Genomic DNA, 14,948 nt, shown 5'->3' with positions numbered 1-14,948 from the left:
GTTATTCTGTCTCTCACTGTTCAAATAAACATACCATTAAAATTATAGACTGATCATTTCATTGTCAGTGGGCAAACGTACAAAATCAGCAGGGGATCAAATACTTTTTTCCTCACTGTAAATACAAATACATGATTGAATGAAAATGCAATAGGCAAAGTAAGGCTGAGCAAATCTGGCTGGTAACAAAATAAAAAAAGGGAATGGCTAATTTGGGCCCTTGTAACCACTGAGAAAAACATGTTGAAGCATTGTCCATGACAGAAAATATTTTTCAAGCAATGCCTCCAACAGCAAAACAACAATTTCATGGGCCTTCAAGGCATTCCACCCCAATACCATTTATCGAGGTTATTGAATGCCTTGTACTCCTTGTGCCTTCTGAGATAATCACAAGCGAGGCATGTGTGTTCAGCCCAGAAGTATGCCTTTTTCACCTTAAAGTGCCGTCGCCAATCAAAGTACCTGAGGTACATTTCCTCATTTTTGTCCAAGAGCAGGAGATAGTCAGCCAGCTCTTTGGGAGAGGTGAAGTCATCCACATGGATAAAAGCATCCCCCTGGACAAAGTTCTCATAGTTCTGTCTTGGCGGGCCTAAAACCACAGGCACCGTCCCGACAGAGAGTGGGTTATACAGTTTCTCTGTGATGTAGTCTTTGTGAATTGAGTTCTCAAAAGCCAAGTAGAATTTACAACTGGCGATGGTAGGAAAGTAGTCTTGATCCGCAATGTACTCCCCAAAGGCTTGTCCGTAAGCGCGAACCTCAATGTGTTTGTAGAGCTCGTTGTAGTACTTCACTCGCACATGATCCGGGTTCCAGTTGCTGACAATCCAGCAGATCAACTTGCTTTTGCTCGGTGGCACGAAATCCTCATCCCCTTTGGCCGTCACGATCGACCCGTAAGGCACTTCGATATCAGCATCCTGGCGATAGTTCAGAGTTAAATTGAACAGGTGTTCGATACCGGGCAGCTGAGAGGAGTGAGACGGTGACTCTAGATTCATCCATATCCACTTTTGGAAGGAGGGACGCTGAAGGGGGGGCAAGTTGGAGAGATCAGTACAGATATCCCTGTGATGTATGACGACCCCATCTGACTTATTATATAGGTTCCGATCTGCTGTGATGAAACAGCCTTCAATGTTGAACAGAGAGCTGCAGACACCCAGGTCATAGGTCTGTCCAAAGGGCCAGAGCCAGACGAGTACAGTGGTCAGGTTTTTGTCACTCTTGGTGGAGAAGAGGTTTTTAACTCGGAGAGTGGATGCTGTTGACTCTACAGGACCTGATAGCCAGCTAGTGGACGGTTTAAAGTACATCAAAAACAGAGTCACAAAACAGCCCAGTAGAAAGGTGCCAAGTAGAAGGGGTCGTAGAATTCTGTGGAAAGGTGCAGATGGCATACTCTGTCCTATAAAGATACATAAAAAAAAAAACACAAAAAAACATTAAACTCAATAAATCAGTGAATTCCTTATTTAATCAGAGTTACTCTTTCCAATGAATAAAAGAGGAAGACAGTGCGATATCGGCTCCAATTTTGCCAAGAGGCATAATTGTTTGTAAACGGGATGTCTGTCCTTGCCTCGAACAGTATGAGAGGGCCAACAACGTTAGATAATGGCTTTTACATTCTCTTGTCACGTCCAATGAATTGTTTGGCAAACATTTTTGACGTGGCTCGTGCAGTGTGAGAAGTGTGATGAGGCGATTTGTGAACGGGCACACTAGATTAGCTCGCATCAGTTTGCCGAGTAGGCAGAGTTTGCAACTAGGGACCGATAGAATGGCTCCAAACGTGAATCTTCGCTGGGCAAGGTAAATCAAGTGCGCCTTTCGACAACCTGCAATAACCAATGGACAAACTATGGTGCAAAAGGTACAGGGCACATGAAAGTCTACTTGCTGTGAACCAAGTATGGTGATGATTTATAATACCTTCTCAGATGATTGTGAGGAGCAGCTGTCTTGCATGTCTCAAGTCCAAACTTCTCTGTGGAGAGACCACGTCCACAAATACTACTAACTGTCCTCTTTCTTAACTTGCACTTTCTTAACTTGCACCATGCCGTGCAGTTTGGTTTGAATAAAGACAGCAAGACGTTTAAGCTTTTTAAAGTATAGTGCTTCCCACTGGGCAAAAATGGGTTGCATTAACGTTGTTTCCACGTCATTTCATCAAGAATATTTCAATCTGATGACGTTGAATCAACGTGGAAAACTGATTGGATTTACAAAAAGTAATCAACGTAAGGGAATTTCGTCTTTTTTTTCACCTAACTTTTAACCTAAATCCAATGACATGGTGAAATGTTTGGTTGATTTCACATTGAATTCACATTAGTTGACATCTCAACCAAATGTAAATCAAAACTAGACATTGAACTGACGTCTGTACCCAGTGGGTTGGGCTAGTTTGCGATTGGTAAAAAGACATCTCTCCCTGGCATAAATTGCAGTCTTATCATTCTAATTTGTACTGAGAAGTACATATAATTATTCAGTCTAAAAGCTAATGTAACATTGAATCTGCATTATATCATTTTACTATGAGTTCAAAAGTATCAAATAAAAAAAGAACTATTCCACACCTGGTAGATTTGACTTTGTGCTGAAATCCAGGCAAGGAAAAAAGTCATGGAATTCTGAAGTGGCAGGTTCTACATTGGCTCAGCAATGAGATTGCTCTTCTCTGTGAAGTAGTGTTTGAATGAGGTGTCACTGCACACAGTTGGAATAAGGTCCTTAGTCATCTAGTGAATTTGGTCTGATGTTGAGTTCCCAGGTCATCTCATTGATGTCTCCTTAAGAAAAAGAGAACAAGTGAGGTTACAATAGTTTGTTAAAAGGGGGAATCTGCAGTTTTGGGGATGGAGCTGGAGAAATGTAACCACTGTCAAATTCATAGACAGAGCTATGGATGCGAGGACTGACCATGAGATCATAATTATAGTTTTAATCATGTTGAGGCTATACAGTGTTTGTTTACAATTACATTGTTTACAAACATTGGGGTAAAACAAGCTGATATTTTGGGTTCTGATGAGGTATGACAGTTGAACTAAGCTCACTAGGCATGTATAAGTTATATATTCTTCAAGAATCAATGGGTATATATCATTAATTTATAAGTACAGCAATGGATTTGGCAACTAGGTATCCTAGCTTTAAAGGGACAATCTGTGACTGCTACAAATACAAGCTTGTTTTTGTAGCAATAGCAGATTGCCCCTTTAAAGCTAGAATATTTAGTTGCTACATCCATTTTTGGACATATAAATTAATTATATATACTCATTGATTCTTGAAGAATATATAACTTATACACGCCTCATGAGAATAGTTAAACTGTCATACCCCATCAGAACCTAAAATATAAGCTTGTTTACACCAATGTTTGTAAACAATGTAACTGTAAAAAAAAACACTGTATCGCCTCAAAACATGGTTAAAACTAAAACAATTATATCATGGATGGTCACGAATTTGAGAGTGGTTACATTTCTCCAGGCCCAGCCCTCAGCTTTTTATCAAAACAGAGGCGGGGTATCTGCTTTGTTGTTGTTTCAATTAAGGATTCTAGCTTTAAAAGACAATATCAACAAATCAGGGTAGACTTGCACCACTGGAATAACTTGGTGATATTACTTTACATGTTTGACTGGCCTGATACTGAACTTGATTAATCTCAGTGTTAACCCATTGAGTTAAAGCCTAGGCCCAAGGTATAAGTTCTGGGAGCTAACACAATTCTTCAGGTCTTAGGCAAGAATACTCATCACACATGCATACTGATAGTTCAATTAAGCACCTACTCCTCCACTACACATTAATCAAATCACTGTCAGAAAAATACAGTATTCATATATCCATGTGACATGTCAAACACATCAATAACATGCATATGAGAATGCTGCCATCTTAAGGCTGAGCGTGAACACATAATGCTCCAAGCTCTTGTAAGCTGAACACACACCTGTGACCTGCATGTTGCATAAGCAAAGCAATAAGCAAATCAAATAATGCCTGTGTAGAATTAGACTACTCTTTTCATGTATTCCATATTTTCTTGAAACAGTTATAAATAAATTATTCTGGTTAAACCAGTAATTTTCAAATTTCCAGAGTCTTTAACAATTTTCTACCGAATTGCCTTATGGCAGCACTTTATTTTTCTATACAGACAGGCATTTGTGACTGAGCAGTGGTTAAGAGAGCTATGTTCATCAGCCATTAATGGACTAGGGCAGACAAATGCACCTCCTTTTAAAAGCTTACAGTATCAATGCATTTCCATGTACACCAAATCCTCTTACATGTCAGGAATACACTTTCTGTAAGTATTAGAGTGATAAGCTATGTGCTTAAAGGCTGCAAATGTATTAAATTGTTTTTAAGGGGAAGCTATAGTATGCAAAATAGGACTGAATATCAATGATAATGATAAAGATTGAATGGAAGTGGACAAATAGACTGTGAGGGTGAGACATTTAGAATAATAGTTATTCATTCACAGGTGGCAAAGTTAGGTCTCCATGGTGATCAAAACTAAAGTCAAATAAATAAATGATATAGAGAAATGGATAAGGCTCATTGCGCTTATTTTCATTTGGTAAATGTATAAGTTTATGCAGAAATACAATATTTTTTTCAAAATAGTATGACAACAGTGAAATATTTTTTACAATTAAAAAGATGTCTAACCTTACACTGTGCTCATTTAGATTAAAAAATAAATTGTAGCGTGACCAGGATTGTCAAATGCATTGTGATGTATTTGGGACACTGATAGAGCACTGCATGTGTAGTAATCGAACTATGCTACGGGGGGATGCAATGGTCTTGTGTAGGCTATTGGCTTTATCCGAGGGCGGAATAAAACAGGTCCATTTGCAGGCTGGCTATTAGAATAATTTTCCTAACCATTTCTCGTTTGGTTTGGCTACACTGGCGAAAGGTTGATACCAGCAGTATCCAAAGTGAGAATGAATTTTCAGCAGGTGCAACTGAAGGTCATTTAAAAACCTGATGTAGCCTAAACACACTTACAATGAGTGTCATTCCTCATTATGCAGCATTGTAGTTGGTGTGTTTAAAAGAAAACCTATTGGTAAAATGTAGCCTTATATTATTGTAGCCCTATTCTCTCTGGTTAACAAACGCCCTTTTACGCACCAACACAGCTTCATATCATGTTGGCCATATATAAGCATCTGAGAACACTGACAGGCGTGTAAACATAGGCTACTCATTATCGTCATTCATAAGGGGCAAATCATCAAGAAAAATGCCTATAACGTCAATGACCTTAATACAAATGTGTAATTTTCTTAATGCATCCTTTTAAGCAAAAATGTTGACTTGAATGATGAGATATACGCATTTCGTTTAGAATCTTTTTGATGTTTTATTTATAATTAGCTAGCACAGCTTGGCTTGCGAAACCAGGTACCACTGCTTTGACATGGTGCAGAGAAAAATCAATTGTACTCACCATCTCGACAAGCATGTATTAAAATATGCATATCTTCCCATTGCTTTGCCGGGTCGTTCCTTCATACATACCGTCCTACATGCCGAAAACGTTAAGGATGCAAATAAATATTAGCGCTGATGGCAATATTTGCAGGAATTGGCCAGGATTCATAGGAGCCGAAACCCATATCGTTTCTGCGATCTTGCAATGGAGGGAGGCTATATACAATTCCACTCCAATGCGACCTAAATGCCAAGGTTACCAGAATTCGAAAATGACTGTTATTCTAAATTCACTAAATTTGAACAAATGCATCGTTTCGTTAAATATAAGGACGCCATGTAAGGCATGTGATACGATGTGGAATAATTCCTCACTGGCTGCCCATGCGCTACCTTCCTTGCCCCTATTTACCGACAATGCAGATATAGGCTGAAAGTGTATTCGTGAAACCGAATGTAGGTAGCCTAGCAGAGATTCTATCAGTTGGGCATGCGTTCCAAAAATTATTGATTAAATGTAATGTGATTCATACGTTCCCAATCTTTGCATTAGGAATGCATGTGCAATATTGACCCTGCTCATACACAATTATTTGTTCGCAGGTACGTGGTTTTCCAAGTAAATCTTCAAAATTACAATTAGCCTACAACATAGGCATAGCCTATTTATAAACCCATATTCATAAAATTGACAAGATTCATGCTTTATTAAAGTTTATTTGGTAGCCTATTTGAATAATCCCCAATCTAAATTGTTTTGGCGATACAGTAGCCTACAGTGCGAATCACCAGAGATGATGTTGAGGCACCAGAGATGATGTTGAAACGTATCCCAGGTTGATCATTTTAATATGACAATGTTTTCCCCTTTTGTTAAATGTCCTATATTTAAAGAAAGAAGGAAGGAGAACCCAGAAATAACACATCACATAAGAGTAGCATAGATGTTCTCAATGTTTATTTTAATTAAGGATGTATATATTCATAGATATACATAGACTCGTGCATTATGGTTTACAATTAACATAAACTTAAGCTGCTTAGTCATTGGTATGTACAGTGCCTTCATAAAGTATTCACACCCCTTGATTTTTTCCACATTTTGTTGTGTTACAGCCTGAATTTAAAATGGATTATATAGATATGTTGTCACTGGCCTACACAATACCCATAGTGTAATTATGTTTTTTGAATTTGAATTTTAAATTTATTTAAAAAGAAAAGCTGAAATGTCAAGTGAATAAGTATTCAACCCCTTTGTTATGGCAAGCCTAAATAAGTTCAGGAGTAAAAATGTGATTAACAAGTCACATAATAAGTTGCATGGACTCACTCTGTGTGCAATAATAGTGTTTAACATACTTGTACCCCACACATATCATTATCTTAAGGTCCCTCAGTCGAGCAGTGAATTTCAAACACAGATTCAACCACAAACACCAGTGAGGTTTTCCAATGCCTCACAAAGAAGGACGCCTATTGGTAGATGGGTACGAATAAAAAAGCAGACAGTATATACAGTAGTGCAATGAAGTAGGAACTGTCACATTGTGGTGGGTCGCACAGAATTCAGACCCTCCATTGAAAGTGCTTTTTAGTCCAGGAAGGGGTTTAATCTGGGTAGCCCCTACCTGTAACTGCCCAAATATCATTTAAGTAAACAGTTACCACACAATTCTATACACAATACAAGGCTTCCCTTTCATATTGTTACCACACAGGATCAAAAGTGAATATAGGTTTCTGTCACATGCACTATTGTTGTCAAATTCTATAATCTATATTGTGTATGTCAATTTCTGATCAGATTTAATGTTAGGCACTTTTTTGGATCATTCTGGCCATCTCTTCCTTTCATTGCTAAATATTGCTGCCCATTTGCGAGTTATCTCTAAATAGACAACAGGCTTGTGTGGTAAGTAGTCTAGGTACATAGTCTGGCTTGTTTTTGGAATTGCCATCTCAATCTGGGTTCCCTCATGCCATTCATTAAATGACGTTATAGATATAATATCAGCACTTGCTTCTAGGGCTGCACTCAGGGCCATTTCATAGTACTTCCCGTTAATGCGGTTGCGTGTATTCTGGAAATTCCAAGGCCTAATACTGGTGTCAATATAACCTGGCCCCACACTCGGAATGAACAACAGGTTGTTGTCGTCACAGAATGTTTTAATGGACTCCCAATTGCGGTGAGTGGAGCCATAGGAAAACCCATTAGTGGCAAAGTAAGTGTAGACTCCGTCGAAACCTGCCGTGACGATATCCCTCTTGTGTTTATCTTCAACAAGGAGGGCTATGAAGATGCCATCATAGGGAGTATCTCTAATGCTACTGCTTTCGGTGTGTTTCAGGAGTTTTGCCCACTGTTCTGAGTTGAGTAGATAGGAATCGTAGACGTAGAATAGAGGAAGAAATTTGCCAGTGTTTGTTCTATGCCTGTAGAATGCAGGGTGCTCACCATATCTTTAGATAGAATGACAAGATTACAAATTAAGTACCATTTTACAAATAGAGTCTACTTACAAAGATGGGCTGTTCAATCACATACAAATCCATAAAGCTGAGGTAGTATTTTAAACATTGCCAATATAAGGTATTACTGAACAAATGAATGAGTTAAGCTGGGGTAAAACCTATGTTGAATAGTAATAGAAGTGGAACTCCATTGATACTGACAAGGCTAAAAGCCAATCAGAAATATAAAATAAGGAATGGTGTAATACTTACTTCTCTATGATGTACTTGACATTGTTAAACATACTTGTTTCATCTCTTCCTTTGTATGGTTCAATGTGAAAAGCAACCTGTGTAGTAAACAAAAATCAACAGTAATATGGAAAAAATAAGCATTGGATTTGAGAACTGAAAATTGTTGGTCAAAGAATAAAAGTATTCACACCCTTGATAAAGATAAGCAAAAATGACTGTATAAAATAAATAATTCAAATACTGAGCTATATTGTATGCTAAATTTTTTTTTGAAATTATTTTGAATTCATACTAAAACAATTGCTCAGAGAAAATAGATTTAGTTTAACAAGTAATCATTTATTTTCTCAAAAATGTAGGTCTAAATGATTGACACCCCTGTTTTCAATACCTCACCTAGCAAGGATAACGGCACTGAGCCTTTTTCTAAAATGTTTTAGGAGTTAAAAAACACATGGGGGGGGGATCTTAGACAATTCCTCCCCACAGAATCCTTCCAGATCCATGATATCATTTGTCTGTGCTTATGGAGTGCCCTCTTCAATTCAAACCATAGGTTTTCAAAGGGGTTCATGTCCGGAGACTGAGATGGCCATTGCAAAATGTTGATTTTGTGGCCAATTAACAATTTCTTTGTGGATTTTGATGTGTGCGTGGGATATTGTCTTGCTGGAAGATCCACTTGTGGCCAAGTATCAGCCCCCTGGCAGAGGCAACCAGGTTTTTGGCTAAAATATCCTGGTACTGGGTAAAGTTCATGATTCCTCTAACAAGGGCCCCAGGACCAGTGGAAGCAAAATAACCCCATTTATATGTATTTTTTATTTTGACAGGGAAGACATATTGAGACCTAGGTCTCTTTTCCAGATGCGCCCTGTATAATACAATATTAAATACACATGAAAACACAAAATATATATATTAAAATAAAAAAACACAGTCATCCTAAGCACAAATAAAACATCACAAATCACTCAGAAAAACAGTTACATTCCTCCACAGATAAATCCCCAATCAATACTTTAAATTGCCCGAACAGCACCAGAACATCAAATGTATTTAGAATTTTGTTCCAGCAATACGGTGCATTAAAACTAAAAGTACATTTAACTAGCTCTGTGGAGACACTAGGAACCTCAAGAGTTAACCAATCCTGTGAACAGGTTAGTCAACTCAGGTGATCCAACACCAAGCAAAATAGCCCCATAACGTCAAAGATCCACCACCATATTTTAAAGTAGGTATGGGGGTTATTTTCTGCTCATGCATTCTCATTGACACCAAAGAGCTGTATTTTCATGTCATCCAACAAATTTAAATACCTGGAGTTTGCTAAACTGCATTGGTATTTGCCACTTGGATTGGAACCGGTGCTTTGGTCAGATGACATGAAAATAGAGCTCTTCGGGCACGCACACCAGTGGTGGGTTTGGCATCGAAATGAGAATGCATGAGCAGAAAATAAGCCCATAGCTACTGTAAAATATGGTGGTGGATCTTTGATGTTATGGGGCTATTTTGCTTCCACTGGTCCGGTGGCACTTGTTAAGGTCAACGGCATCATGATCTTCAACCAGTACCAGGATATTTTAGCCCAAAACCTGATTGCCTCTGCCATGTGGCTGAAACTGTCCACAGGTGGATCCTCCAGCATGACAATAACCCCAAGCACACATAAAACAATTCACAAAGAAATTGTTAATTGGCCACAAAATCAGAATTTTGCAATAGCCATCACAGTCTCTGAACTTGAACCCCTGTGGTTTGAATTGAAGAGGACAGGATCTGGAAGGATTCTGTATGGAGGAATGGTCTAAGAGCCCTCTCAATGTGTTCTCCAACTCATAAAACATTTTCTAAATAGGCTCAGTGCCATTATCCTCGCAAGGTGAGGTATTGAAAACAGGGGTGTCAATAATTTTTACCCCTATCTTGTTGAGATTTTTTTATTTTATTTCCTCTAATCTCTTTCTCTAAGCAATTGTATTAGTACAAAATAGAATATCCCCATTTCTTTCAGCATACAATATACAGTCGGGAGAACAAGTATTTGATACACTGCAGATTTTGCAGGTTTTCCTACTTACAAAGCATGTAGAGGTCTGTAATTTTTATCATAGGTACACTTCAACTGTGAGAGACGGAATCTAAAACAAAAATCCAGAAAATCACATTGTATGATTTGTAAGTAATTAATTTGCATTTTATTGCATGACATAAGTATTTGATACATCAGAAAAGCAGAACTTAATATTTGGTACAGAAACCTTTGTTTGCAATTACAGAGATCATACGTTTCCTGTAGGTCTTGACCAGGTTTGCACACACTGCAGCAGGGATTTTGGCCCACTCCACCATACAGACCTTCTCCAGATCCTTCAGGTTTCGGGGCAGTCGCTGGGCAATACGGACTTTCAGCTCCCTCCAAAGATTTTCTATTGGGTTCAGGTCTGGAGACTGGCTAGGCCCCTCCAGGACCTTGAAATGCTTCTTAAGGAGCCACTCCTTAGTTGCCCTGGCTGTGTGTTTCGGGTCGTTGTCATGCTGGAAGACCCAGCCACGACCCATCTTCAATGCTCTTACTGAGGGAAGGAGGTTGTTGGCCAAGATCTCGCGATACATGGCCCCATCCATCCTCCCCTCAATACGGTGCAGTCGTCCTGTCCCCTTTGCAGAAAAGCATCCCCAAAGAATGATGTTTCCACCTCCATGCTTCACAGTTGGGATGGTGTTCTTGGGGTTGTACTCATCCTTCTTCTTCCTCCAAACACGGCGAGTGGAGTTTAGACCAAAAAGCTCTATTTTTGTCTCATCAGACCACATGACCTTCTCCCATTCCTCCTCTGGATCATCCAGATGGTCATTGGCAAACTTCAGACGGGCCTGGACATGCTCTGGCTTGAGCAGGGGGACCTTGCGTGCGCTGCAGGATTTTAATCCATGATGGCGTAGTGTGTTACTAATGGTTTTCTTTGAGACTGTGGTCCCAGCTCTCTTCAGGTCATTGACCAGGTCCTGCCGTGTAGTTCTGGGCTGATCCTTCACCTTCCTCATGATCATTGATGCCCCACAAGGTGAGATCTTGCATGGAGCCCCAGACCGAGGGTGATTGACCGTCATCTTGAACTTCTTCCATTTTCTAATAATTGCGCCAACAGTTGTTGCCTTCTCACCAAGCTGCTTGCCTATTGTCCTGTAGCCCATCCCTGCCTTGTGCAGGTCTACAATTTTATCCCTGATGTCCTTACACAGCTCTCTGGTCTTGGCCATTGTGGAGAGGTTGGAGTCTGTTTGATTGAGTGTGTGGACAGGTGTCTTTTATACAGGTAACGAGTTCAAACAGGTGCAGTTAATACAGGTAATGAGTGGAGAACAGGAGGGCTTCTTAAAGAAAAACTAACAGGTCTGTGAGAGCCGGAATTCTTACTGGTTGGTAGGTGATCAAATACTTATGTCATGCAATAAAATGCAAATTAATTACTTAAACATCATACAATGTGATTTTCTGGATTTTTGTTTTAGATTCTGTCTCTCACAGTTGAAGTGTACCTATGATAAAAAATTACAGACCTCTACATGCTTTGTAAGTAGGAAAACCTGCAAAATCGGCAGTGTATCAAATACTTGTTGTCCCCACTGTAGCTCAGTATTTGAAGTATTTATTTTGTACAGTCATTTCTGCGCATCTTTTAAAGGGTGCCAAGAATTTCGAACCCCACTGTATATGAGCCATGCTTGCTCTTTTGCATGATCATCATACACACCTTTACATGATATGTATGCGCCAACTCCAGTATCAAAGGCACAATGTCATCTGTTGGCTCACCGTTTTCATCCTTCATGCCAGGTGGATACCAGGAAACAGCAAGAACACCTAGAAATGCAGACTGAGTTATTCAACTGATGATGAATGACATGGCAAACATGGGTCTTACCTTAGCAGAAAAATACAAAATTAATTGTATTACCAACATCAGAGCCGTACCAATAGCTGCTGCTCGCAGTTGCTTCATGTGAGCTTCAATAACAGAGGGGTCCCTGGAACTATAAGCTCCCAAAGCAGGATAGAAGTTGGCCCCAATGTCATCTGGTGGGCTGTGTCTCCCTCTTGGGTATCCTGCTGCCACCTTTGAATCCCAGTGTGGCAGAAGAGGGTGGTCCCAGTGAATGTACTTTCCATCAAACTGTGTGTTGCCATACCACGTGTAGTAAAAGGCATGAATGTTGTAGTTTGGAGCAGGGAATTGCCTGAGGGCAGCCTCTATGTTCTTGACCCTCTCGGAGTGTGTGTCATTCGTTTTGGTCAGTGCTGCTTCAGTGACGACACTGTCAATGTTACTAAGCATTTGAATGTCATTTTTTCCAGGTCCCTTGAAATTAGGCAACAATTCAAGATCAAAGCGTCTTCCAAATGGAGAATATTCTGGTGTAAAGGACTTTAAAACAACTGTTACTATGAATACGAGCAACACCAAACCAATAAATGTGGAGCAAGATTTTCGTCTAAACCTTGCCATTCTTCAGTTAATGCTTGTTGTGATCCACTGTCCATTCTTGTGAGAACTGTTAACGTTAGAGGTTTTTGGGCTTATTGTTGTCAATGAAAATTGGCTGCTGGATGTTGGTTCATTCTACGAATTGAAATACAGAAGAAAAAAAACAGGTTGACTACTTATCCATTCATGATAGGGCAGGAATAGCCTACCGATAACTGAAATGCAAGTGACAGAATAGGGACAGTGCTCCCCCAAAAAGAGTGAGGATCATTTCTAAAATTAAGAAGTTTATATTCGACCAGCAGAAAATGAATGGCGACGGACAGCGGTACACTAACCCAATGTTAACTTTTATGCCTTTCCCTAACTCTCACTGAAACTATACCTAACTATAACTTTCATTAATTTAGACCCCTATGCCTACACTTAAACAATTTTTCTGCCGGTTAAATATCCACTTCCTAGTGTCAAAATTAGTAGGCCTATCATGCATTAATGCTACAATCTGCGATTAAATAAAAACAACAAAACAGGTCCCCGCCACTTGTTTTGGTATACAGCTGAGGAATATTGCTAGGGAAATTCAACCCCACCAAAATGCACCGACAGTGCTCTAGATTCAAGGACTGACTGTCCATGAGATCCAAAAGTTAACTACATTTTGACGATATTTACATTTGAGGCATTTAGCAGTCACTCTTATCCAGAGCGATTTACAGGAGCAATTAGGTTTAAGTGCCTTGCTCAAGGGCACATTGACATATTTTTCAGACTTTCTTATCCAGAGCGATTTACAGGAGAAAATTGGATTAAGTGCCTTGCTCAAGGGCCATTCTTGCTCATCGACAGATTTTTCAGACACTAGCAGATGCTCTTATCCAGAGCGATTTACAGGAGCAATTAGGATTAAGTACCTTGCTCAAGGGCACATCGAGATATTTTTCATCTAGTCGGTTTGGGGAATCGAACCAGCGACCTTTCAGTTACTGGCCAAACGCTCTTAACCGCTAGGCTACCTGCCGCCCCGTTTGTTTACATTCTTGTTGCTTGTAAACAAGCAAGAAATAAAATCGTATATTTTGGGTTATGTAGAAGACAGAAAGTTGTACTAAGATCGTGAGACATACTTATATCCTTCAAGAAGCAATGGGTAGCCTAAATATCAAGAACTAAATAAACATTGCAGCTTCCCAATTCCAGACACTATACGTGCAATATATTCTTACAGTTTGATAGTTTCTTATTGTTTTCAATTGTATGTCTAGTGATATGCCGGGAAAACAATATTGCAATGTGAAAGTATTTTGTTATGATTATCGCCTAATAGTTACATTGTTACAACAACCAACATTTCAGTGCGCTATGCGGAAGTCCTATTTTGAAATGAGACTACGGAATGTTATTACAAGAGGCAGATTACTCAGTATAAACACATTTGCCATAAAGTCGAAATTAATCTATATTCTTGCAAAATACGACAATTCAACAATCAAGGTTAACATTACCTTGCTGCATTTGCTTGCTGTTGTCCTCTCCGGACATTGCTGCTGTGAACTTTAGACTGGACAGGACAGCAGAAATCCGAATTAGCTACATAGCCTATTATCTATTTTGTCCGAAGCATACTGAAATGTTGGTTTCACTGAATTAGACAGTAGGTCACAGGCTACATACCTACCTACCTACCATATGCCGATACGCAGGACAATCTACTTGTGAAAGATTGTTTTCAAATTGACGCTATTCATTGCTCCTGTTCAAGATCGTTCATAGCATACCTTTAACATTGTGTGTGTTTGTGACATGTAATGAACGGGTTTAACTCACGTGCTGCGTAGGTAGGCAGCGTATAGATCTACAAGTAATCTTACTTAATGCCAAAGCACTCTATGATCCATCTATGTTATTGAAGATTTGTGAATCTGCGCTGCGCCCAAGCTAAGAAAAAGTGAACAAGAAGATGAAAAACAGCAGTCAGGGGTGCAGTCCCAAAGCATGTCGCCCTCAGTCTTTCAGGAAGACGTATTACATTAAACCAGCCAGCAAAATATTGGTTATAAATAATGATTTTCTTGTGCATAGTTTATTTATGTAAATTGTTTGTTTGCGTCCACGAGCAAACGTTGTTCTCTGTGATGCCACTGATCAACCCTCTACATTACTCAAAAAGGAACTGATCAACCCTCTACATTACGCAAAAAGGACACCATCTTTGTTGCGTCATAAAGGAAAGACAACATTTTCAAACCTCTCATATGT

General features: G+C 39.4%; 2 protein-coding genes across 6 annotated transcripts; both read right to left on the bottom strand.

The window, feature by feature from the left end:
* Positions 1 to 317: 317 nt before the first annotated feature.
* Positions 318 to 1,409, bottom strand: LOC311145572 (4-galactosyl-N-acetylglucosaminide 3-alpha-L-fucosyltransferase 9-like; the record flags this gene model as incomplete). Its single annotated transcript, XM_084181839.1, has 1 exon — positions 318 to 1,409. Exon 1 carries the CDS (start codon positions 1,404 to 1,406, stop codon positions 318 to 320), a length of 1,089 nt encoding a protein of 362 aa, XP_084037965.1. The 5' UTR covers positions 1,407 to 1,409.
* Positions 1,410 to 6,424: 5,015 nt separating this feature from the next.
* On the bottom strand, positions 6,425 to 14,503 carry manea (mannosidase, endo-alpha). Of its 5 annotated transcripts, none has more exons than XM_084182441.1 (6): positions 14,376 to 14,489; positions 14,195 to 14,250; positions 12,179 to 12,824; positions 11,958 to 12,067; positions 8,212 to 8,288; positions 6,425 to 7,947 (listed from the first exon to the last, which is right to left on the bottom strand). In XM_084182441.1, exons 3-6 carry the CDS (start codon positions 12,708 to 12,710, stop codon positions 7,314 to 7,316), a joined length of 1,353 nt encoding a protein of 450 aa, XP_084038567.1. In that variant the 5' UTR covers positions 12,711 to 12,824; positions 14,195 to 14,250; positions 14,376 to 14,489; the 3' UTR covers positions 6,425 to 7,313. The 5 variants fall into 5 exon arrangements, with proteins under 5 accessions (XP_084038567.1, XP_084038568.1, XP_084038564.1 ...); XM_084182442.1 differs by having other exon boundaries at positions 14,372 to 14,387; XM_084182438.1 differs by lacking the exon at positions 14,195 to 14,250 and having other exon boundaries at positions 14,376 to 14,503.
* Positions 14,504 to 14,948: the final 445 nt, after the last annotated feature.

Source organism: Coregonus lavaretus, assembly GCF_964263955.1.
Source record: "Coregonus lavaretus genome assembly, chromosome: 18".
NCBI lineage: Eukaryota > Metazoa > Chordata > Actinopteri > Salmoniformes > Salmonidae > Coregonus > Coregonus lavaretus.
The sequence above is the reverse complement of the archived record's forward strand: the minus strand, read 5'-3'. Positions and strand labels throughout refer to the sequence as shown.

Excerpts from the sequence above, each read along its gene's own strand:
- manea (XM_084182438.1), bottom strand. The coding sequence starts at position 12,710 with ATGGCAAGGTTTAGACGAAAATCTTGCTCCACATTTATTGGTTTGGTG. Across the intron at positions 8,289-11,957 it reads CGCATACATATCATGTAAAG|GTTGCTTTTCACATTGAACC; the intron begins GTGTGTATGATG and ends TTTACTACACAG. Across the intron at positions 7,948-8,211 it reads GTCAAGTACATCATAGAGAA|ATATGGTGAGCACCCTGCAT; the intron begins GTAAGTATTACA and ends TTCTATCTAAAG.